The following is a 23,869-nucleotide window of genomic DNA, read 5'->3' on the forward strand; positions in this document are numbered from 1 at the left end:
AAGAGCATTCTGGGGTCGAGAATTGAGAATCCTCCAGTTGCACTTTCAATATCGCATGGAATAATGGCATTCCGGGAGTCGGGAATGTAAGATCCCTCCTACACCCTCCAAATTCCCACCCAAAACCCCAAAGAATAACAGAACTCGAAGTGTCAGGAATTCAGATTCCTTAAGGTCCACTCCCATACTCCTCTGGAATTATGGCATTCCCAGGGTTGGGAATTTTGAAAGCTCCACTTCTCCTCTCAAATTCCCATGGAATAACAGCAATCCTGGCAGTGAGAATTTTGAATCCTCCTGCTTCCCTCCCAGATTCCCAGCAAAACTATGGAATTACAGCACTCATAGTGTCATGAATTTGGAATCCTGCAGCTCCCCACAAAATTTTCCGGAGAATAATGGTACTCCAGGTATGGAGAATTTGGAATCCTCCAGTTCCCCTTCCAAATTCCTTGGGAATAACAGAAGTCAGGTGTCAGGTATTTAGAATCCTCCAGTTCCCCACCCAAATTACAGTTGGAACTATGACATTCTGGGAATCTGGAATTTGAAATCTTCCAGCTCTGCAACCAAATTCCTGAGGAGTAACAGCATTCCAGTAACTTCCACTTGCACAGAGTTTTTTGTCCACTCATACATCGAACCTTTAGAGATAAAACTACCCAGATTTTTGCTGCTTTCTGGAGACAAGAAAAGCAACCAGTGTAAGGGTTGCACTTTAATTTTGTTTAGAGATATGTTTATCCTCTTGCAATCCTCTAATTTGGAATAGGACAGTCACCAATATGAGCTATATCTAAATAGCCACAAAACAGTGTTTGTAACCTGGTTTACTTTCCATGCAGATAGATTTGCTTAACTTGCAACTTCTGTAACAGAGATTTTTCTCTAGCAGAGGGAAATCTTAAATAGACAGATAATTCAGAGAAACACTTTGAACTCATGATTTCATGATTCTTGCACTCTGCCTTTTTAAGTGAGGCCTAAATTTCCCTGTATATGTGGCAGGAGAGGCAATATCTGTTCACACATATTTGAAATAAACAACTCAAATCTATTAAAGTCTAGACTACCATTAAAAAGCCTGCCTTGGTCAAGAGCCATTGTATAGTTATTACATTATTTTAGTTTGGTCAGTTTAGGTTGGGCTTGGTTTTTTGGATTTTTTTTTTTTTAAGATAAATTTATTTTCAGCAAAAAATGTCTCCACTTAAATAAATTTTATCCACTTTCAATTTTCCTAATTTTGCTTTTGCTTTTTGCATTTGCAGAGCATCCCTGCAGTGCAGATTTGCTCAACCACTGGCCTCAGCCTCTTGAAAGCCCATAAACAACCAGATACTGAAATCTGCTAAAATAAAATTAGGAAAAAAGAATTTCTTTATTTGCAAAGTTTGAGATGCCACCTGCAATTCAGTCGAAAAAGTGTAGAAATATTTTTGAAACCTTGTACTGGCTTGGCCATGACAGATTGAAAGAGAAGCCAAGAATGTGGTTACCCTTTGCTCAGGGCATGACATCACTGACTGGAGCAGTACTTCACAGGAAAAGAAGCAAACCCACCCAGTCAGGTTTCATGTAACTTTTTATTAAAATAGTACTTACAAATAACACATCCTATGAAACTACAGAGTTCAATTTTAATTCCTGAATTTTACAGGTCAGCATTAATATTGCCACATACTTACAAATGGTGTAAAACAAGTACATTGGGATCTTTAGTACAAAATAAACTTCTTTGATGAACAAACTATCTGAGCATATCTATACAGAAAGCAATTTTTTTCCAAACAAGAGCTACAATTGAAACTAGGTATTACCCTAAACTACCAGCTAAATCTCCAAAACATCATAACAGCTTCACCTTAAACTGTTCCAGGAGCAATTTACCTAACATATGTTACTACATATTACTACTATATTGCATAATATTAATTATATTACTTATATTATATTTTACTCTATTATAATTTAAACATATATTACCATTACATTCTTATTCTATAATAACATATATTACAAGAGAGATATATTTCATGTACTGCAGCTGGTTCCATATTTTAACATTAAATAGTTGCAGCATTGGAAAACCCATTAAAAAGTCCTTATTTAGAAATTTCAGTTTCCTTTAGGAATCCAGACGAGCTCTTTTCTTTGGAGATGTCTCACGATCTTCATCATCTGGATAACCAAATATTTCAAATAGACCTCTCTGCCAATTAGAAAAAGGTACAAAAATGAAATTCACACATTGAAAAAAATACAGTCTGCACATCTGTTTTGCCCCCAGGTCAAAAGGGGTGAGCAATAAAATTCTTGCCAGAGTTTTCTCTAGCTCCTCGGAAGCTAAGATTCAAATAATGCTCAGCTGTAAAAGGCACAAAAGAGGTATCACTTCCTACATTTTGTCTGCTTAAAAACACGTATTCATTCCCTGATGGGGAATAGACTCCAAAAAAGGCAATCCCATCTGTATATCACACACACAGAGCACTAGCTGGGCAGGGAAGAAAGCCAGAGTAGGAACAGTTTAGTTATGCAGAAGAGGCAAAATTACCCTGTGTCCACCAGATAACAGCAGACTCCAGTCCCATCCTATCCTCCTTAAACCATACCCTAAACTAGTCAGGGTTTCATTCTTGGTGAAAGTAGTCAGGGATTTGGATGATTTTATCCCTAAGACACCCTGTACAAGGCTATTTGCTGACCGTGCCGCATTACAGCCAGTGAAGCCCTAGGAGGTTGCTCTGCTGTCCTACCCAAGGATAGGAGCTTCCATAAAAGTTCTCTCCCACCTTGGGGGCTGTCTCCACTGTGGTCTGGGCTGTGTATGGTGGATAGGAGCCATTGGAGCTTGCTGGTGGCATTGGAGCTGCCTTCTCTTCGCCTTCACTGAACTGATCTTCATCCACCCGTAAGCTTATTGCTCCTTTGACAAATGTCTCACCAGGCAATTTGGAGGAGACACTGCAAGAGACACAGGACAAGTGATTAAAGCTTTGCCTGATGTTTCAGACTCAGTCAGGCCATAAATGGCTTCCAAAGCTTTAGAATGAATTAGGTGACTCGGGGAAGACAATCCAGCTCCATCCCTGCTTTCACCCTCACCAGAAGCTTCACAAATACACAGCTGATAATGAGGCAGACTGAATTCTAACTCAGAAGAACAGAGCAAGATTCTGTTCTTCATAAGCTGAGAGTTTTCTCAGTGGAACATTTAATCTACTGACCACATCAGCTCTACTCAATAAAAGGTAGATGGGGGATTACTCTAACCCAAGAAGTTTTCAGAAGGAATGAAATCCAACCCCAATCCCAGCCACCTGCTTCTGCTGCTCTATGGGAAATTAAAAACCAACCAGTAGGCTTGCAGAATGGCAGGCACTGGCATCCTCGTTAGACAGAAACTGGGCCATACCTGTTTGGTTTCTGATTTGGCTGGTCTTTTTCTGGCTCATATTTTGTCTTCAGTCCCTGGAATGTGGGAATGTATTGGAGAGATTCCAGTGCATCAGAGAAGTTCTCAACTATATGAGCAATAAGGAGCTGAATGCCCTCCTGAATAAGAACAAAACAGGGCTTCACTCTCAAAAGTTCGCATGCACAAAATCGGAAAGCTTTCAACTTTATTTTGGAAAGTAACTGATTCCTTATCTAGAACCAAAATATTCTTGTCAAGAACGAATGGGGAGCAATCAGATTTATTCTTAGGAAAAGACCTGAAATCTAGAGAGAATTATTAAACTTCCCTTAGAAATGGACAATAGACTCAGCAACGTCCCAAAATTTGTGACCGTTCCATTAAAACAGGATGTTTGCTATCTTGGAAATCTTCCTTTTGCCTCTTGCCCTGCAAGGTCATGGACATGTCAGTGCTGAAGCTGCTGCTGAACTTACCATTCGGATGAATTCAAACAGCTCCAGCAAGGCAGAGTTGAGCAGATTGCTCCTATTCCTGTTGTCCAACATAGCATTTACAACTGGTTCAAACAGGTTTCCCAGAGTGATGTAGCGGTTATACAGTTCATCTTTCAGGCCAATTATCCTCCTCAGAAAGCGAAGAGCACCTGTGTGAAGAAAGGTATTCAAGCATTCAACAAGCACATGACAGGGCTGCCACCTTCTTACGGAAGAATTGAAAAACCTGGTGTTATCCCAAGCGGAAGATGCAGCCCCGAAGCACAGAAGCAGATTTGTTGACAGGTAACCTTTCTTTCCTTCTTTGACTTTCCTGGGTATTTGAAGGTCATCAGGAATCATGGATTTTTTGTCTCAAGTCCAGCAGCAATGCATTCCAGCATGCGTCAAGTTAAACTATCAACTCCTGTGTGTTCTTCTTCCGTGTTCCCCTCCCAGAACCAGCCCTGAGTCTTTAAAGACCCTGCTTCCCAGGATTTCATTCACTCTCCACAGTGAGAACCAGATTCAGGACATTATTAAGAAAGGACACAATTTCTACTGAAATGAGGCAAGAAATCTTATTCCAAAGGATCCTGTCATGGAGATTTGAAAGGATCCCTGTAGACTTCAAAAGAGACAACAGTTCTTCTCTCACCACAAACTGCATTGGTCTGTGCTTACAGATAGCTGCTACCTCTTTTTTCCCAAATGACTTAATTGTAGCCAATGAAACACAGCAAATGAGCATGAATTCTGAGTTCAAGTGTACATCAACACTCTTACACCTTCCACATAGGACACACAAAGCCTTTAAAAAATAAATCACAGCAGTTCCATACTCACACAAGGCCAGAAATTTGTGTTTGGATTTCAGCAAGACCAGTATTCTTCTCAGGAGATCTTTGTTTATAATGTACCTCTTCATGTGGTATTTGTGCCGTTCCACACAAAAAGACAGCAGCTCCAAAACTGAGGCAAGTATTTCTGCCGTTTGATAATTATCTACAAGATAAATTAATGCTTTAAGTTGTACAAAAAGTAAATCCTCTACTGTCAGCATACACTAAATTTAGTTGCTATTGCAGTTTCTGATATATTTTTGTGGATTTTTGTTTTACTGTATTTCTTTGGAAGGTCAGAACAACTGTGGCTTTTTTTTTTTTTTTTTTTTTTTTTGCCTTTTTTGATATTATAATAAGTAAATATTCTTTAAAATTAGACTAGTAAAACTATGACATTATTTTCAACACACATGAAGGAAGTGCATCTTTACAAAGTATACCATCAAGCTATGTCAGCATTCACAGTTTCAGGAAAGGGCTATGAAAACTCCTGCCCACATAATCCCTGTCCCTGGAGGAATAGAAGCTTGCAGCTAGCCTGTTCCCAGCAGGCATCACAAGTCTGTTGCCATTACCAGGACTGTACTGCCTTTCAAAGGGAAAAAAAATTAAATTGTTCTTACCTATATCATGCCATTCTTCTGATGCATCAGCCGGAAGCGGTGCAGTAAGAACATGAATGTAACGGTCGTAGAAGTTATCGAGAAATTCAAATATTTCTAAATGCTAAAACAACAATAACTTCATTAAACACTGACATACATACAACCTTTTAAATGAAAAAAGAGTGGTAACAGAAGAAACAGCTTACAAAGAATTCTACTGAGTTTTTGGGGTCTGCAGAACTGTCTTCACACAGGATCAATTTCTTTATTTTGGGAAAAACTTGTGAGACATCCAACCAACCTAGCTGTCATTAAAATAATCCCCAATATATATACTGGAAAAAATAGCAGGGACTCCAAGTGCTTGACAAAGTCTTCTTAAACCATTCTTAAATGCATGTAGTTTTGCCCAGAAAAAACTGTAAACCATTTTACAGGTATTCTGGTCCATTGCAATGAATTTAAATAGGTCAGGATTTATCATCCAGATGGAGAGAGCTATGGCCAGACAATTCTATGGCCCTGACACATGGGACTGTGTGGTTTAATACTGGCACAATGCCCCATACACATACCTTGCATTAGCAAAATTAGCTTATCTTTTGCTTATTTAAAGTTGCTGTCAGACCACATGCCACTCAATTAAAAAACCCTATCATTTGTTGTCCTCTGCCCATAATAATAGCAATAGAGAATATCAGGCTTTTATGTTTGACAAGACAGTATCATGTCTTCTGCCATTCCCGTTCTCTTACACTAGCTGTGGTCAGCATTTTCTTTGGATTGATCAGTGCACGCAAAATCTCCATTAACTGATGGTCACCTCCAAATTCAGGGTCAGGACTACAGATTATCTGCTTAATGATCTGAGTGATGAGTTGGGTATCCTGCAAAAAAATCCAAAGAAAGAAATCACAAAATAATTATTCACAAGAACGGAATGAGGTCCCCATTTACTGCAATTTTTTAAAATCAAAAATTAAAACACAATACAGAAATATCGTTTGTATTTTACTGGTTATTTTCCTGTTTGCCCTAAAACTGGTATATTCAACAAACTCCAAATCACTTTTACTCACATTCTCACTCTGTCGGGCCTCTTGCATTGCAAATTCGTGGACCATGGCTGGACTAAATTCTACTAGATAAGACAACATATCTGTAGCAGCAGATTTAACTTGCAGATCATCCACTCCCTCACACACAAAAATAAAAAAAAAGAGATAAATTTGTTAGAGTAAATAAAGTTTGGGATTTCTTATTGCATGAAGCTGCCAAGAAGAGGCAGTTTAAAAACTGCAGAATATTTTGTCACAAAAATTTTCATAAACAAGATAATATAGTTACAGAAAAACCACAAGGAACCAGGCAAATCCATTCCCTTCTATTTTCATCCTCTAGAAAGGGCAAAAAGCTTTCTGTGAATTTAAGAACCCTAACTTAGGCTGGAAACATTCACAATATCCTACTTGCTTGAATATCTAAGACGTTATTGATATTCTATACCTGCTGTCCACAATTTATTCCTTTTCTACTAAAGAACCACTGTACAAATCAAGGTGCACAACAGTTTCTGTAAGCATCTAGAGGCAACAAGAATTCAGACCTTTCCTTAAGGGATGTGATTTTCTCCAATAAAAAAACAACAGTCAAGTTTCCACATGAAAAAGTCTCTTTCACCTTTTGACTACCTTGTCACAAGGACTTCACTGCCCTCAGATTTCTCCAAAAGTAAAATAGTAAGAGTAGTCAAGCCAAGTTACTCCAGAGCAGAACTGTGGGCAGCTTCTGGATTCTGGACATTATCAGAAACCTCCACTCTCAGCAAAGCAAAGGTCTCCAATCAGACTTGTAAAAAGATGCTCAGTAGATAAAAATATTTTAAAAGGCTTAATGACTGTATGATTTTATAGTTTTATTGAAACCAGTTCCAAGTTTTCACTTACCATTAACTTTTCAAGAGTTGGAAGAAATCCCAACTTCGCCAAAGTTTTAGGAAATTCATCTCTTTTCTCAGGTAACGTGAAAGAAAAGGCACAGAATTCCTTGAAAAACTTCATCTGGTGCACAGGGGGAAAAAAAAGTTTGGTGCATTTGAGTCAGAAAACTCTCTGAAAGAAGGAAACAGTTACAATTTGTACTGGGGGGTGGTGGACTGGCTGCTTCTCCATAAGTACTTCTGGAACTGCAGAACTCTCAGAACAGTTTCACTTTCTAATTCATCCCTCTCCCTTAAAGCCTTTGAGGAACCACCAAGACTACTGACTTACCAATTCACATCGTTGCTCTCCATCTGTAGCTTCATTTGTTAATCGTGTAAAAGTTTCAGGCAAAAATTCTTCATCCTCCTGTGGAGCGCACAAAAAGAACACAAATTACACAGTGCCTTCTGGAAAGTGAAAGCATGATCTTTCCAGGATCCCACACGGCACAAAGTCCAACTTTCCACACTGTCATTATTTTTATCACAAAGAAGGCAAATGGTAGAGTGCACATCTAGCAGGATCATTCCCAGTCTTTCAGCACTACTTCTGTGCAGCTGGAGCATCTCCAGCACACCAGAGCCACAGTAAAGCTGGTAGCAGGGCATGAAGCCCAAAGATGATCCCTGAATTCGTGTCTACAGAGTGTGACATTTCCTTTCCTTCTCTGCCCTGCCACCTCTATGCTTTGCAGTTCCGCCCAGCCCCATAGACTCCCTGTGGGATTTGCCATACCCACACCCACATCGAAAGGAGCACTTTGCACATAAACTTCCACTCGTAAACCACTCGTGCACTTCTGATGTAAAAAGGGCTAACCAAGAGAAAACTTTGGCCCTACTGTACCTGAGCCATTCTTACTACACTGTGAACATCCCAAGGAGATCAGTTTCCCTCGTTTGGATCTGCAGCATTGCAAAGCACCTTCTCAGTTCATCTCTCTGAGGTTAACAGATTACAGGTTGGCTGCAGCCACATTCTCCTGAACCCTACTTGCAGTAAAACTAGCTCTCCCACATGCAGGAACTCTGCTTTGCCAAGATGGGAAACTTTTGTGACTATTATTTGCTTTTCAGATTCACATCCTCTACTGATACGAGATATTTAAGGATAATACAGGACAACACTGCACGTCTTGTAAATCATTTAATGCTTCAGACTCCAAAAACCTGGCAACGTCATCATCTCTCAAGTGTTCTGGTGCTTTCTGCCATATCTGTCCACCCATTTCTCTGCGTCCCTTTACATGGAACACAGTGTAGTAAGTGTCCCTGGAACAAAATACCAGAAGTTGCATGTTCCTTAAATACTTATAGAAAACCAGCTCCAAAGATTTGCTTGGCAACCAAAGAGCAGGACTTTATCTTGTTACAGCCCATAAAAAGTATTAAGACAGTGACCTGAAATGTATGATTTTGAAAATACAAAATCCAAGGGATCAGAAGGAAGGGAAAGCATTCAAAACATTGTGCAAATGAAAGTGCCTGTGATTAACTTGTATGGTGTTCACCAGCTGTAGACCATTTCCAAAGTACAGCCAGAGGGATCTCTACAGATCCCATCTAAGCCACATTAAAAAAAACACTCACCTGCAACTCACGTAAAATCTCCTCTTTCCTGGAGCTGATGAAGGAATTGAGGGTAGAAAGACAACCCTCTTCAAAATCCGATGGATTAGGCATGATGATGGCCCGAATGTACTGTGCCCTGAATGCCTCGTTGATTTTTTCCCTGAGTTCAGGGTCTCTGGTAGGAATAACCTCCGGTAGCTTGGCTCTTTTGGTAAAGGATTCCCTGTGCCGTCTTGGTTCAGCCAAACAAGGATCATACTCAAGGCATCCGACAACATCCAGAATACACTCATCAGAAAACATCACCTCAAACAGAATGTTTTTGTCCAGGTACAGAATTTTTCTCACAATGTCAAATAGAAGATGCAAGCCTTCAGTGTTCTCTGCAAGCTCACAGACTCGGAAAAGCTGGAGCAGCTTTGGAATATAGCCTTTATGCCTCAAGGCCAGCGTTAGCTTTGCCTTACGGGCACGTGAGAAGCGAACAGAGGTCACTAGGTCTGCAATCTCTCTAAGTCTGGGGAGCTTACAGTCAGGAAGGTCCATGAAACGACTAATTCTAACCATTTTTTTAGATGCTCCTCTTCTGACTCAAGAAGGTCCTGGGTGACTTCCACAGAACGACACCAATACCCAAAGAGGACAAGAGAGAAGCAAGACTGGAGGCCACTCTGCACTGTCCTTCTGCTGCTCTGCCCCTCCAACTGCTGAAGGTGTTCTTCAGTCATTATGATGTACCTGGATCAGAGGCTGCTGATTGGTCCGTCCCTCTAACTGCCAGAATTCAGAATGTTGGGCTCGTGGCTGTCAAGGGTTACGGTAGATGACCAACGGCTCTTGTTCGCTGTTGACCTTTTGGAACTTCTCGAACCCCTCCCAGTAACAGGGAAGACAGGGAATAGCCTTAAGCTGTTTCTATTAGATATTAGGAAAAGGTGCTGGACTGTAAGAGTGGTAAGGCACTGTTCACAGGCTGCCCAGAGAAGTTGTGGCTGTCCCATCTCTGCAAGTGTTGAAAGCTGAGCTGGATGGAGCTTTGAGATCCTGGTCTAGTAGAAGGTGTCCCTGCCTATGGCAGGGGTGTTGGAACCAGATGAGCTTTTAGGTCCCTTCCAAAACTGTCATCACGCAAGTATGCTGGGACACTTCCCCAACTGGAGCACTATAGCTGAGGGCTATGGGCTTTTCAGAAGCAAGAGGCTAGCAAAGGAGAGTCCTGTGTTAAGGAAATTTCCCTGTCCAACCACCCAAGATCACTCTAGAGTCATTCTCACATCACCTCATGCGGGACCAAAGTCCTTCACAGCTATACCCTCCACTCTCACATAGTCAGAGCAGGCTTCCTTGCCAGCTTAACCCTGGGTCTGCCATAGCAGAGTTACAGATGTCCAGATCCTCAAAACAATGTAATCATGATGCAGTAACTAAATAACAAAATTACGCCTCAAGCTGGTGCCTCTGAGAAGGAACCTGGAATAAAGAAACTCCTGTGCTTTCATCCCCTCACCATCTAAGTTCACAAAGGTCTGGAGCTCATTAGCTCGTACTGTGTCTCTGAGTGTCTGATCCCCTGGCTGCCCCACAGCTCCCTGTGCCCTTTGCAATGCAAAGGGGAGTTCATGGCCTCTTGTCCTGGGCTTTGGCTCCTGGCCCCCCGAGTTCAACCTGCCTCTTGGACTTCAGCTTCATCTCCACTTACCAGCACTGAATGTATTCTTGAACATCTACCTCACCAACATCTGCTGGGAAAGTAATACAGGTGGCTGCAAGAACAAAGGGCATTCCTGGAGTGTGTAGAGGCCAACTTCCTGATCCAGGAAGACAAGCCATTCAGAGGTTGTGGATCCATCCCTGGAAGTGTTGAAGGCCAGGCTGGATGAGGCCCTGAGAAACCACGTCTAGTGAGAAGCATCCCTACTCATGGCAGAGGGGTTGGAACTGGATGATCTTTAAGGTCCCCACCCATGAAAACTATTCTATGATCCTATTATTTGGAAGAGATATAAAAACAGTAAGAACTGGAGCATGGCTCTGTGTTGGCTTGGTAATAGCAGTTGCTTTTGTCTTTACAGTAAGTGCAAAGAATTCTTTGTCTTTGTGCAACACCTTAGAACTTTCAAATTGCTGGGACTATGAACACACTAATAGGCTGCAAATCCACGTGTAAAGAGTACAGAGAATATACAAAACAAAAAAGACTAAAATCAATTTGATATCAATTGAAAACTGCATCTTAAATAGGCATGGAATGAGTCCCGTGGAAAGCAACACCGAAAATTTTGTGGAGGCCTTGAGCGAACAGGAGACCACGTGCAGGCATAAGCTGTGATGTTTTTTCTGGTCAGGATCCCTTTCACAGAGAGTTTTAACTGGAAGATGATAATTTATTTTTAGCAAAATAATCACAGAAGTGACTTCACCTAGAAGTCAGTTTGGAGCAATTTCTTGTTTGAGCTTTATGCTATGAAGCTTTTCTTCATAATTCTGATATTCTGCTTCCTTTTGCCTTTGAAAACACTCTTCTAAAAAAAGAGAAAGCAAGTGTTATAAATGAGAGAGATTGGAATTAAAATGTTTCAAGCCAAGTCACATATTTTTAATTTTCATTTTATGAAAATGCTCAGCCCTGGATTTTCACCTCCATTAAAACATCATAAAATCAAGAAAAATGTTTTTACCTACTCCATTAAAATATGCAAAAGTACTTTGTGGAATATGAATTGAAGGGTATTTGGTCTCAAAAGACCTAGAAATCTGTCTTTCCATTTGTGGAGGCTGAGGGGGTGGGGGGAAAGTGATGAAAGCACTTAATGAAAAATATCAATTTGAAATGTAAAAGAAAGGACTTTTAAAAAGACTGGCTAAAGTTTACAGATAATAGCTATGAAGTGACAACTTTGAAACCAAGTATTAAGTTAGCTAGGAATAATTCCCAGTTTTCAAAAAGCTGCTTTGATAAAGACCAGCTCAATTCACAGAGGTGGTGGTGTGCAGGCAGCTACTCTTGCAAGACTGTGAATGATTGATTACCTTTAAGTGAGCCACAAAGGGATGTGATTTGCAAGTGTGACACTTTTCCCACTACACTCTTAATCTGGCTCTGGGTAGCTCATCTATGCAGCACTGCATACTTGAGCACATTTCCAGGTTGGTGCATCCATGCAGACTGTGCCTTAGCTCTACATACATTGCAGGGGCAAAAATAATCACGCTGCAACGTTACAGCATCTTCTTGAGCTCAAAAGGCTGGTGTCTGCTGAAGACCAGTGCCAGCTCTGGGAGCCACAGGCATGACTTGGGGCACAGAAAGTTGCCAGCTTGTGCTGACAGATGCATTGCTCACCGACTCCTTTAGTAGTTAAAGATGGATTCAGCTGGGATTGTTGGCTGGTTTAGAATTGGTTTACTTATTTCTTGAGTTTTCATGAAAAACCTAGGTATGTTCCACACTATCCGAGTTGGCCGTTCAGAGTGTCTCAGTCCCTCTCTTACCAAGATATCCAGGGTATCCTTCAGTGGGAACCTGATAAATGTATTATTCAGATACCCTTGGTAATTAAGGAGCTCCTTGTCAGAACCAGAAGCACACCCTGAATCCCACTGACTGTCAGTGCATTTTGGGACTTATAAATGGCTTTGTTGTTTTTAAAATCAATTAAGAGCTTGAAGAACCTATATGCTTTGGAAAACAATAAATAAAGATGAAGGATTTACACTAGCGGCATGCCCAGATGCCCAGCCATTGGCAAAGATAGTCCCCAACAAGGAAGAGCCTAGTCTTACCTGCTCCATGCTGCCTTGTGGTGGTTTATGATGACACTCTATTCACTAATTGTCTGCTCTATAGCCAGTAATGGTTGCTGTAGCTTTAGGATGGGTCCAAGGGCAGAGGTTGCACCTGGGAGCTCTTGTGCCAGCTTTTTTCAAAGCTTCACTCCCAGGCAGGTGTCTCTGGTTCCCTGCAGACAGGCAGACTTTGTTGCTTAGCTGGCTTGGATTTGTTAGCTTATGAAAGGAGGTTTTTCCATTTCCCTGACCTTGGAGGCTTTGACAGCAAGCCTTCCACAAGTTGGGGTTTGTTTGTTTTTGTTTTTGTTTTTTTTTCTCTGAAATGTTAGGTTTGGTTTTGGTCTGAGATGAGAGAGTTGATGGCAGAAGCAGAGGACCAACAAGGAGCCAAGGAACTGCTCCATCCCAGCCCCAGACCTCAGAAAAGCTGAACCCACAAACAAAAGGACACTAAATCCACCAGCTTCATCTGCTGTGATGAGGAGACCCAACATCAGAGATTCACCATGTTCCCATCTGTTTGGCTTTTTTCCCCCTGAGCTTCTGTGTGAACCTTTTGGTTTTTTCTTCCATGAGACAGAAGCCAGGTGCCATTTTGTTCCTCCCCGCCACATGGTTGGCTGTTGTTTTGCATTTTGAGGAATTTTTAGGGTTTTTTTGTTGTTGGTTTTGTTGCTGTTGCTGTTGTTGTTTTGGTTTGGTTTGGTTTTGGTTTTTTGTTGTTGTTACAGTGTGAGTGTGTGTATGGGGAGAGCAAAGTCTGACAGTTCAATATCTAGCATTTTTCCTCAATTTTTTCCCATGCCATGTCTGCACTCTGTCAATAAATGGTCAGTTCTTTAAACTTTCATCCACTGGTGTTGATATCTCATTGGCAGAAAGGGCATTGTTAGAAACATTTTTGTAGAGGAAACTCTCATTCTAGAGCATTTTCTCCTAAACTTTTCTCTAAACTGAGACACATGCCAGGCATGATCATGAAGGAAGATCTCCCTTACAAGGGAGGCATTACATTTGCAGAACATTTTTTTTCTTTGGCCATTTAACCCTTAAAACACTGTTTAAATTCACATCACCACAACCCAGAGTGAAGATGCTGGGGAAGAGGCTGGAATTTTAAAAAATGTCTTCAATTTTAAAATGGTCTTGAAGCACCACTCTGGGCTACAGTCAAATGGCAGAATAGCCTTTTGATATTAAACAGATTGAAAGATTTTAGAGGCAGCAATTTTGGACAACCTGCATGTCACACTTTCTGGCTTTTGTACTTGAGTGGCACCCAGGAGCAGACTCAGGATGAAAATGCTTTAGTTTTAAAATAATCTATTTCAGCTTTTTCTATTTCCCCTTACACCTTACACATGTGAGGATAGGAGAACAGGTAGGATGGATGTCCTGATGGCAGGGCCTCCAGGTCATAGCTGGGATAGCAGCAGGACAACTGAAGGAAATTCCCATGGGATGCAGAGGGTATTCAGCCTCCATCAATCCCAGCAAGCCAGTGTTTAGGGGAAAATGATCAGAACAAAGTGAATTTAGTCCTTCTGCCTACATCAAAAAATCTTTCCAGAAGTACTAAAGTTTGAATTAAATTTTTGTTTTCACTCATTTGATTTTAAAGGCCAACTTATCTTCTGGAAATTTTGTCTTTTAGCAACCCTAATATAACAGAGCGGCATACTTTATAGAAATAAACCAATCTCACAGCAAATTCCAGACAGGCTGTGCAGCACAGCAGTGCCTGGGCAATCAGTACCTTATTCAAAATCTGCTCTTTGCTTAGACTGTGCTTGGTGATGGTGCTTTGAGCCAGAGAAGGAACAGAGACCTGTAAAATGCATCTTTCCCTGACCATCTGGGCCCTCTCTGCTCCCGGAGAGGCAGCCTTAGGTCCAAATGCTACAAGGTAAATGTCATTCCCTCACTGGAGATGCAGGAGGGTGGTTTACTGAAAATCATACCCAAACGCAAATACATGCAGGGGAGATAGCCCAGTGCTTCTGGGACTTCTGCACAACACAGCTGGAATGAATCAAAACAAATGCCTTGAAATGAACTAGAAGTTCATCTATGTAGACACTAGCAAGGGATATGGTCTCGCTGACTTACATACATTTTAATTTCTTTCCTTCTCAAATTCAGAGAGACACCATTTAAATCAAATACTACATTTCAAATCTTGTCCCTTCTTGAGACTAAAGACAACTGTTATTGGCTGTTACTTACTTTACAGTTCCTTTGTGGGTACTACAGTCCTCATTATTCAAAACATAATCCAAGGGGGAAAACTAATGTTCTTCATGTAATTATACTTCAAATATTTCATTTTCATGTCAATAAATCTCTGGTATCTTCCTCCTACTCTCCAAGTACCCCCTCATGTTGTTGCTCTTCAATGGCTGCTGCCTATATGACCAGCCTTCCCAGCTAAGGAGTCGCTAATAATGCAAATATCACTACGTTGCCATTAATGGAACACACAGTAAGGTGCCCAAACAGTTGAAATTACTTCTTCCGAACTGTAATCTCTTGTATTTATTGACTATGAACTTGAATTGTCACTTGCTATTGTGCTGCTTGTTCATTGCTCCCAAGAAAGACCATCCCAGTTAAACCTTTTTCCCTATAACAGCTTGTCAGAAACCTTTTTTCTTTTTAATTTTCCACCATTCTACTGCTCCTTTCTTCCTCTCTTCTAATATTCATGAGTAATGAATTAATATTGAGATCATTGCTTCAAGGAAAGGTCAGGTCTCTGCTGAGTGGACAGTAAAAATGCAGAAATCTGGTGCCTGTCACTGCCCTATTGCAAGGAACTACAGGAAGTCAGCACAAGTCACCTGAGTTCTTCCACAAAATGAGGGAAAAGGGTTCCATACTCTGACCACAAGAGTCTTCTGGAACTCCCTCCAAAGAAGGTTTCTAGAACATGAATTTTTTTTAAAAGCAATTTTTCAGAAGTAAATTCCCAAAACATGACCATGAATAGAGATCAGGATGATTAGAACTATTAGGATCAGAACATCTCTCCTTCTGGGTTATTTTGCCAAAGAATACTGATGTTCTTGTCCTGAGCTTCCATGGATGTCTTCCACTGTGGTGGTGATGGAGGACAACACAGGATATCTCACAAGCACAATGTGACAAAGGCAGCTTCCCTGAACTGAGTGACATTTTGGTTTGTGCAGAGCCTTGTAAAAGGAATTTCTTCAAACTCCTTCAATGGATATACACAGAATAAAGAATGGGAGTAAAGGTGACTATGACAATTTCAAGGTGCTGATACTGCAGCTCTGAAGTGGCTTGTAAAACAAGGTGATTTCAAAGTTCCTCAATCCAGAGTAACATATAAAGAAAGGTTTTGGTTTGAAGGAAACTAGGACAGTACGGCCACTGGGGATGGTCATAACAGAACTGGGCCAGCCAGGGAATCTGTAGCATAATATAGAGAGAGATGGGAATGATGGAGTTCCTGAGAAACAAAGAACTTTTAATGTAAAAATAACAAATGTAGAAACTGCATGATACAAGGAGAAACCTCCAAAGACCCTGAAACCCGGAAAGCACAGAGGTATATAGACAGGATGAAGGGTACTGAATCCCATCAATAATGAGGGTTGGATATATGTAGCTGGCAACCAGCCAACTGTATATGGAAACCAAGAACACCTTACTTGTAACAAACTGGTTAACATAATAGTTCCCATGAGACAGCTCCTCTCTCTATTCTCTTGCCACAGTGTAAAAGGATGTCCTTCCTCCTAGCTAGGTGGCTCTCAGGGTTTGAAGCTGAAACTCTCTGTATCTGCAGATGAAGGCAGCTCCCCATTCACCCCAATTTCCACAGGACAGTATTCATGCAGGAGCAAACTTCCTGCCTGTTTGAGTGCACTATGGATTCTGCAGGAATTGCACTGGCTTCACTCTGGCAATCCAGCTGTCAGTTTGTTGAAGTAAATATGCATTCAGCTCAAACAATAATATTTGCTTCCACAAGTTGTTAAATGTTTCCACAAAGTGGATTAATTATGCAGTCATCAGTTTCTCCTGATTGTTGATAAAACTCCAAAGTTGAGAGAACAATCAGCATTTAAAGCACTGTGGCATGTCTGTGTGTGACATTTGTGAAATCAGGGAGTATAGAAACAATGTCTTCAAAAATCAGGATTGTTTTGATTCTTGTTGAAGAATGATGATGCTCAGAAGGACATGGACAGCTCCCAGGAGCAGCTCTGATGTGCTGGTTCTCTGAGAGTCAGCTCATTACGTCTGTAACAGAGAATGTCACTGATTTCCTTTCTTCAGAATTAAAGACTGACAAATGTGAATGAAATGAGCAGAAGAACTGTTTGGAAGATGACAAAAACTAATGAAAAGTCTATGAAAATCATTGATATGTACTTCCTTTTTTTAAAAAAAAATTGAATACATATAAAGCACTCTGGCCACCTGTTCTTGTTAGACATGAACTGGTGTCCTGGTTTGAAAGGACAGGTGTCTGCCGATAAAGGCAGAAGTTTTCCTTTGAAATAGAGACTTTAGTTCCACTCCCCTCCAAGTATTATAAATGTTTGAATCAAGGACTCTGATAAGGGGCTGGGAATAACAGTTCTTTTACTAATATATCTAACCATACAAGCAGAAAAACAACAGCAGTTGTTAAAATTGCTAACAGAACAGAACAGATAACTCGGTTCCAGTCCCTTTAGCTGCAGGCACACTGTCTCTGTGCTTGGTCCCAGTCCTGCAGCTGGAACAAAATCCGGAGCTGCAGAGGGCAGGCGGGAGCGCAGGTGGGAGGGGGCGGCAGCGGCCACGCCGGTCTCGGGTGGGAACGGGCTGGAGCGGCGGCTCCTCGCTCACCGTGTGTGTCCGGGGGATCAGCTGTGTCTGCAGAGGCAGGAGGCTGGAACGGGGCAGATGCAGGGCAGGTGATCACAGACCTGATCAGAGACCTGGCTCTCCTGTGTTCCCCAGCGGGGGCTGAAGATGGGGTGTCCTGCTCTGAGCTCGCTGGAAACACGAGTCTCCTCTGGAAGCCTCAGAGGCCCCTCCGGGAGCCGCTGCCACTGACCCCTTTGTCTGGAGTCATCAGAGACCCTGGGTGTAACCCGGCCAGCTCCATTGGCATGATAATGGGAAAAATTCTTTCAATTGACACAGTAACAGAAAAACACTCAACCCCCAACAAGTGGTTATCGTTATCACTGTTGTTATGATGAAAATGATAACGAGCTCCCTGATGTCAACACAAGGCTCAAAACGTTATCTTCTGAAGTATACAAAAAGCTCTGAATAAATATTTATCTCTTTAAAAATGCCATGGTATATTAATAAATTATAAAAAAGGTATTGTAAACTGATCTGCATCTTAGTCATTCAAAATGTTGGATCAATTTTGAACATGTACAAGTTTAGAGATTTTAATTCATAGAAAATATTAACAGAGGCACTTTCGTGCAACTATCAGAAGTGGAAGTATGTTTAATATCACCATGAAAGAATGTTTACAACATAGAGATCAAATGTATAAAATTACTGGGAAAATGAAAAGCATTTATTGCCTGAACTTGGTTGCTTGGTTTTACTTCACTCTCTGTATCTGCTATAATAAGTGTTGACTGTTCATGCCATTAAGTTCAAGACAAAAAGAGAAATTCAACTCCTTTACAAGTATCTCAGTAAATGTGCTTTATTCTCTCAGAGCAGGTATGTGGCAAATTACTAAAACAACATTGCTGGGCTTTGGATTTCTGGGATTCTCTTTGTTCAGGGAGTTGTTCAGTGATTAGCTCTCTGCATTGCTCTGCAATTAAATTTATCTCAGTATACATTTAAAAAAAACAACTTGGCAAATTTTGAGTGTGGGGACTCAGGTTTAACCTAGCAGCAGTCAAGCTGACACAGCAGAAAGCAGGGAAGTGATACCAGGGAAAAGCAGTGATTGGGTTAATAAGAAAATAACTACAGTAGTTACAAGTTGTTGTCAGTAAAAATAAATGCTGATTCCAACCATGTGGAGAACAGACACTCAAAGGTTCATGTAACTACCAACAACTGATAACATTTTTTTTGCCTTGTTTTCAATCCAGTTTCCAATCCTTAGTCTGTTTGCAGGAATGGCAACTTTATCCGAATAGAAATAAACCTTGTTTGCATTTTCATCCCATATTTTGCCAGCTGGTCTGAAGGATTCGTTCACTTAAACCCTTCAGCTCTTCAGTGACTGCTCTGTAACATCCCAAGAGCCAAACACTGGTCCTAACCAGGGCCAACAGAGTGCAAGGCTAGGAAGAATTTCTGCAACACACAAGACCACTCAAAGCTATTTTTCAATAGTAATTGGTAGCAGCATGGTATTGCTGTAAGGCTATGAGCAGCAAAAGAATACAGCACCACAGGCTTCCTCTGTAAAGCAGAAGAAGCAATTTCTTGCAGAAGCAGACACCTTTTTATAGACTAGTTTGCAGAACCAACAGATAGAATAAGCTCGTTGGTCCAAGGAAGGCAGCACCTCTTGTAAGCACAATTTTACCAAAATATCACGTCTCTTGCACACTCCTGTCCACAACAGCAGGTGCTAGCTTTGTTATTAATTCTTTCCTTTCCGTTTTTCTTTGAGTAGCTTGGGAAAACTCAACTGCTTTTTCCCTGAGTCTCACCAGTATCCACAGCACTGCAAATGCTTTCCTATCTTCTCCTCAGGACAAGGCATATTCAGTTATGAACACAGACTTTGTATACCTAGAGAGCAAGGGTTGCCATATTGAGTTTCCTAAATTGAGCCTGCTATTTTCCAATCCTCTCTGCTAGAAAATTTTTCTTTCCAAATTGCACAGGCACAGAAAATGGCACAGGACTCCAGGATCTGGGCTGCTATGGTAGAGGCTGTGAGAATCTGTTCTCAGTAGTAAGAAAACCCCAAAAAGCAAACAAACCAAAACCCTTCTTAATGACTACACAAATTTGAAGATAAGGCAAGATTTTCTTTCATTTATGGTGACTTAATTCCCACTAACAGCAGAACAAAATTGATTCACATTTACAGCCAAACCTTCACACCTTTACTACAACAGCATTATAAGGGCTCTTTATAAATTACTACCTTATTTTGATGGATTGCCATTAAAAGCAATCCATCAAAATAAGGTAGTAATTTATAAAGGCCCATTATAATACTGTAGTAGCAGAGAGTCCCTAGGGCCTGAGAATCAGATGTCATGCACACACAAATGAACTCAAAATCTCTTCAAGTGCCAACATCTAATTTTATCATCTACTTATACAAAGAGATAGCAGGGCTGAGTAAAAATAAATCCATGGTCAGCCTACAGCTGTCCATCCTGCTCATGGGTTTTGATCAGAAAAGGAACTGTGGTGGCTGAATATTTTTAAGAACTGAAATCTTGATCTATATTGTGAGACTTTAGGGCAGAACTGGAGAAAACTTGATTTTGGCAGGGGATGTGTTCAGCAATGGAAAATGTAGTATTTATGAACTTAAGTGTCATGGGCCTGTCTTTAGACTAAATTATGCTATGGCCCTGCAAGCTGTGTTCTTTGAGAATTAAATTCCTCACTGCAATATTGTTTTCATATAAGCTTTTTGAAGAAGGATAATGAATATATTTTCTTAAATTCTTAATCACATAAATAATTTGTATTTCAACTTTAGTAAAGGATTAAATGAAATGGTTGCTGGGGGTTGGGTTTTTCCCTTTCCTCTCTATGGAATTTTCCCCACTGGCATGCTAAGAAAGCCCTCTTGGCTAGGCCCTTCTCGCCTCAAGCACCAGGCACTCTGCTGAGTGCTCCAAGCACCCTGCTGAGCACCTGGACTGACAGTGTGAGCAAAAGTCTCTCCTCCATCCCTTTCCCATCTGGGACACTGCTGCTATCACCCCCAGCACTCCTGCAGCTGCCGGGACCTGCCCCTGCCCACCACCGGTGCCTGCAGCACAGGAAGGGAGCCTTCAGACAAAAAGGACTGGAACACTGTTACTGCTCTCTTTGTTGCTAATTTCATAGTTGTGGTTTTATTTGTTTTGTTAGATATAGTAGTAAAGAACCGTTATTCCTATTCCCATATCTTTGCCTGAGGGCCCCTTAATTCCAAAATTATACGAATTCAGAGGGAGGGGCTTATTAGCTCCATTTAGAGGGAAGGCCCTGCTTTCTCCTAGCACACACCTGTTTCAGCCAGTTTCCAGAACTCCTCCCACATCCAGTGAGCAGTCAGGCAAGACTGTATTATTGAAAAGTGGGGGGGTCTCTTTGTCGCGGTGGACGGTTTTTTCCGGGACAAACTCAGGGGCTCCACAAAGGCTGTTCTGTTACAGTTGCGGTTTATTGTGAGGGCGTAGGCATAGAAAATCTTGCTAAGAGCTGCCGCCAGCAGCTCGGAGCAAGATGGGGGGAGAAAGAGAGAGAGTGGGGTCGAGAGAGGAGGGAGAGGAGAGTAAGGGAGGAGGAAGGCGAGAGGCGAGAGAAGCAGGAGGGGGATGAGAGGAGAAAGGAGGGTGAGGGGTAATAAGAAAGAAGGGAGAGGGGAAAGAAAGGGAGAGAGAGGGAGGGAGAGTGGAAAAGAGCAGAGTAAGAGAAGAGAGGAGAATAAGAGAGCGATTTTCCATTTACAATACAATAAATCTCTGCTGAATATTCTAATTCTTCCTAACCAATCTAATACAAGATACAAATTCTATAACATTTACATACAGCCTATAAGAATCTTCGTATTACCATAGTGTGTTGTACTTTAAACTCTAACAAAATCTTTTCTTGACCTTTGAACCTGCTTTCAGCAGGAATCATTGTTTCATCAAGAGGGGATTGCTTCCAGCTAGCTATCCTATTGTCTTCTAGTTATTTAGTAACTGAGGCTTGGTGTCTCGAAAGTGGCTTTCATTTCAACCTAGCTCTCAGAATTTATGTATTCATATTTGTAAGGTTTCACCATTTCATCCTCTCCAACAGAAAAGAGCCACGTAGTGTCAACACTTGGCAAAAGAATCTACTAGTGGTCTGTCCAGAGCAAATTATCTACTGGCCATGCCTATTCCGAAGGGAAAGTGCTAGTGCAGATAACCTAATTGTTGCACATCACCCAAACTGTGCTAAACCTGCAGGGGTTAGAGCAGAAAGGGTAATTGTGAAATACTACATTTTTTATAACTGGGTTTGCTCCCAAGTGATGTATGAAGAGCAGCACAGACAACTTAGTAATTTTTGTTTTCCTTTTCTCATATATAAATCAGAATTACACCATCCTTTGATTTGTGTTGTTGGTGGTGTTTTTTCAGTTTTGTTTGAGTTTTGGTGTCTTGGGTCTCCGGAGGTTTTCCTGTTTTCTTGTTTTTGGGGTTATGGGGTCTTTGGTTTATTTGGGGATTTTTTTAAACAAGAATGCAGAAGACTGAGAAGGAATATTAAGAGCTTGCTTCTATGAAATAATATTCTCTAATCAGAGGGATGAAAGGAAAGCTATAGCAACTAACCAATTTTTTGATTTCTTACTAAGGTCACAGGAATTTTCTTTATGTAGGATGATACTGTCTGCCAGGAAACCTCACAGTGACCTAATAAATTCAGTATCATTACAGTGCTGCCATCCTGAGTCTAATAATAATACTGAGTCTAACTGGCATTGAGGAGGGTGACTAAAACAGGGGGAGGAAGTGACCTTTTACCCCTGAGAAGTAGGTGGAAAAGCACTGGCAATCTGTGTTTTGACTTTGTCTTTTGAGTGGTTTGGGGTTTTTTTCTCTTTTTAATTATTTTTAAAATAAAGCCACAGGTCTATTGTTCAGCAACTCTGATTTGTCTTACAAGGACATGTTCTGTCTGAGGCCAAGGTTCCTCCCTGGTTTAAGTTCAAAAGCAAGCAAAATGAGGATTTGTTTGAACTGTAGATGTCAAGGCAGCATTGAGGTATTGGAGCTGATGCAGATTGTAGAAATAAATTGGCTGTTGTAATGTGCAGCTTGTGAGAAGCTGAATGAAAATGTCCACATGAGCTCTTCCTAAAACTAACATAAAATTATCCTTCAGGATCCTATGCTGACAGTCTTAAGTATATTTGGACAAAAGTACCATGTACATCCCAACTAAAATAGAAAGGGATGAAAGCAGAAAAAAGAGTGAGATAATCTGCTTATTTCCTGGACATACATGTGTTATAAATACAATTCGTGCTAATTAAATTGTAACTATATTAGCAAAATTGTTGCTTTATAATCAATAGAAAAATTGAACTTAATTGTTATTAAGCAAAAAAGATAAAGGAAATGGTTAAACAAAGCAGATGGAATCATCCTCCAGATGTTCAATGGGAGTAAAGGGTAATAAGGATGTAGGTCTGATCACAGCACCTAGAAATAAAACTTTTGACCTTGAATTGGGCCAAATTGGGATAATCTAGGCATTGAACTCTTGGACAAGACTTGTTATGGGAATATATGCTTAATTATATAACCCAAAGCTTAATGTGCTTGTGCTACCTGCAAGGTAAAACAGCAAACACTGAGGATGTACAAGTAAAGCCAGAGAATCTATCTCATGACCATTTTTACATCTCTATATGTATTACTCTCAATAATTCACATTGGCTGAAATGAGGTTGAATCAAAATTTTTGTTGGTGCTTCTTTGATAAACATCTTAGAGATTTCCCCCTTTAAATATACTCAGCCTAAAAAAGGCATCACTCATGTCAAACAAATTAAGACTACTACTACAAAAGTAAGGACAATCACAAAATAATGGGGAGAAAACCATTATTGTTTCCGTATATTTCAGTATTATGTATAAAGAATCCCTACACTTCTAGAAACCTTCAGTAAATGAGAAGTACCACACATTTTGGCCTAGAAACCTGGAAATTACAGATTTTTTTGATTGGGATTTGAGCATTTTTTTGTAGAACAACATGAACACATAATTGAACCCCTTCTTTACTCATGAGAACCATGCTTGCATTTTTCACTGGAAATACAGGCACTTCCGGTTGCAATAAATTATTTGCTTAAAGGGTAGGAGACACTCCAACCATACAATCTTACCTTCTTTTCAAAGGCTATGCCAATAATCTTACCTGCAAAGTCTCTTGTTTCAGTGCTTCCCACAACTGTTTCTTGAATGACAGCTTGGCACTGAGTGTTTGCTCTGGACCTGCTTTCAGCTGTG

General features: G+C 40.8%; 1 protein-coding gene and 1 long non-coding RNA gene across 2 annotated transcripts; both read right to left on the bottom strand.

The window, feature by feature from the left end:
- Positions 1–2,128: 2,128 nt before the first annotated feature.
- On the bottom strand, positions 2,129–9,446 carry LOC306816667 (serine/threonine-protein phosphatase 4 regulatory subunit 3-like; the record flags this gene model as incomplete). The annotated part of the gene is made up of 8 exons (XM_079333092.1): positions 2,129–2,212; positions 2,796–2,967; positions 3,419–3,558; positions 3,898–4,067; positions 4,744–4,902; positions 5,366–5,468; positions 7,618–7,695; positions 8,919–9,446. 8 exons carry the CDS (start codon positions 9,444–9,446, stop codon positions 2,129–2,131), a joined length of 1,434 nt encoding a protein of 477 aa, XP_079189218.1.
- Positions 6,140–7,459, bottom strand: LOC306816668. The gene is made up of 3 exons (XR_013777744.1): positions 7,294–7,459; positions 6,427–6,543; positions 6,140–6,234 (listed from the first exon to the last, which is right to left on the bottom strand). It is a non-coding gene; the product is annotated as an uncharacterized lncRNA (long non-coding RNA).
- Positions 9,447–23,869: the final 14,423 nt, after the last annotated feature.

The sequence above is a fragment of the Erithacus rubecula genome (assembly GCF_903797595.1).
Source record: "Erithacus rubecula genome assembly, contig: scaffold_796_arrow_ctg1, whole genome shotgun sequence".
Taxonomy (NCBI): Eukaryota; Metazoa; Chordata; class Aves; order Passeriformes; family Muscicapidae; genus Erithacus; species Erithacus rubecula.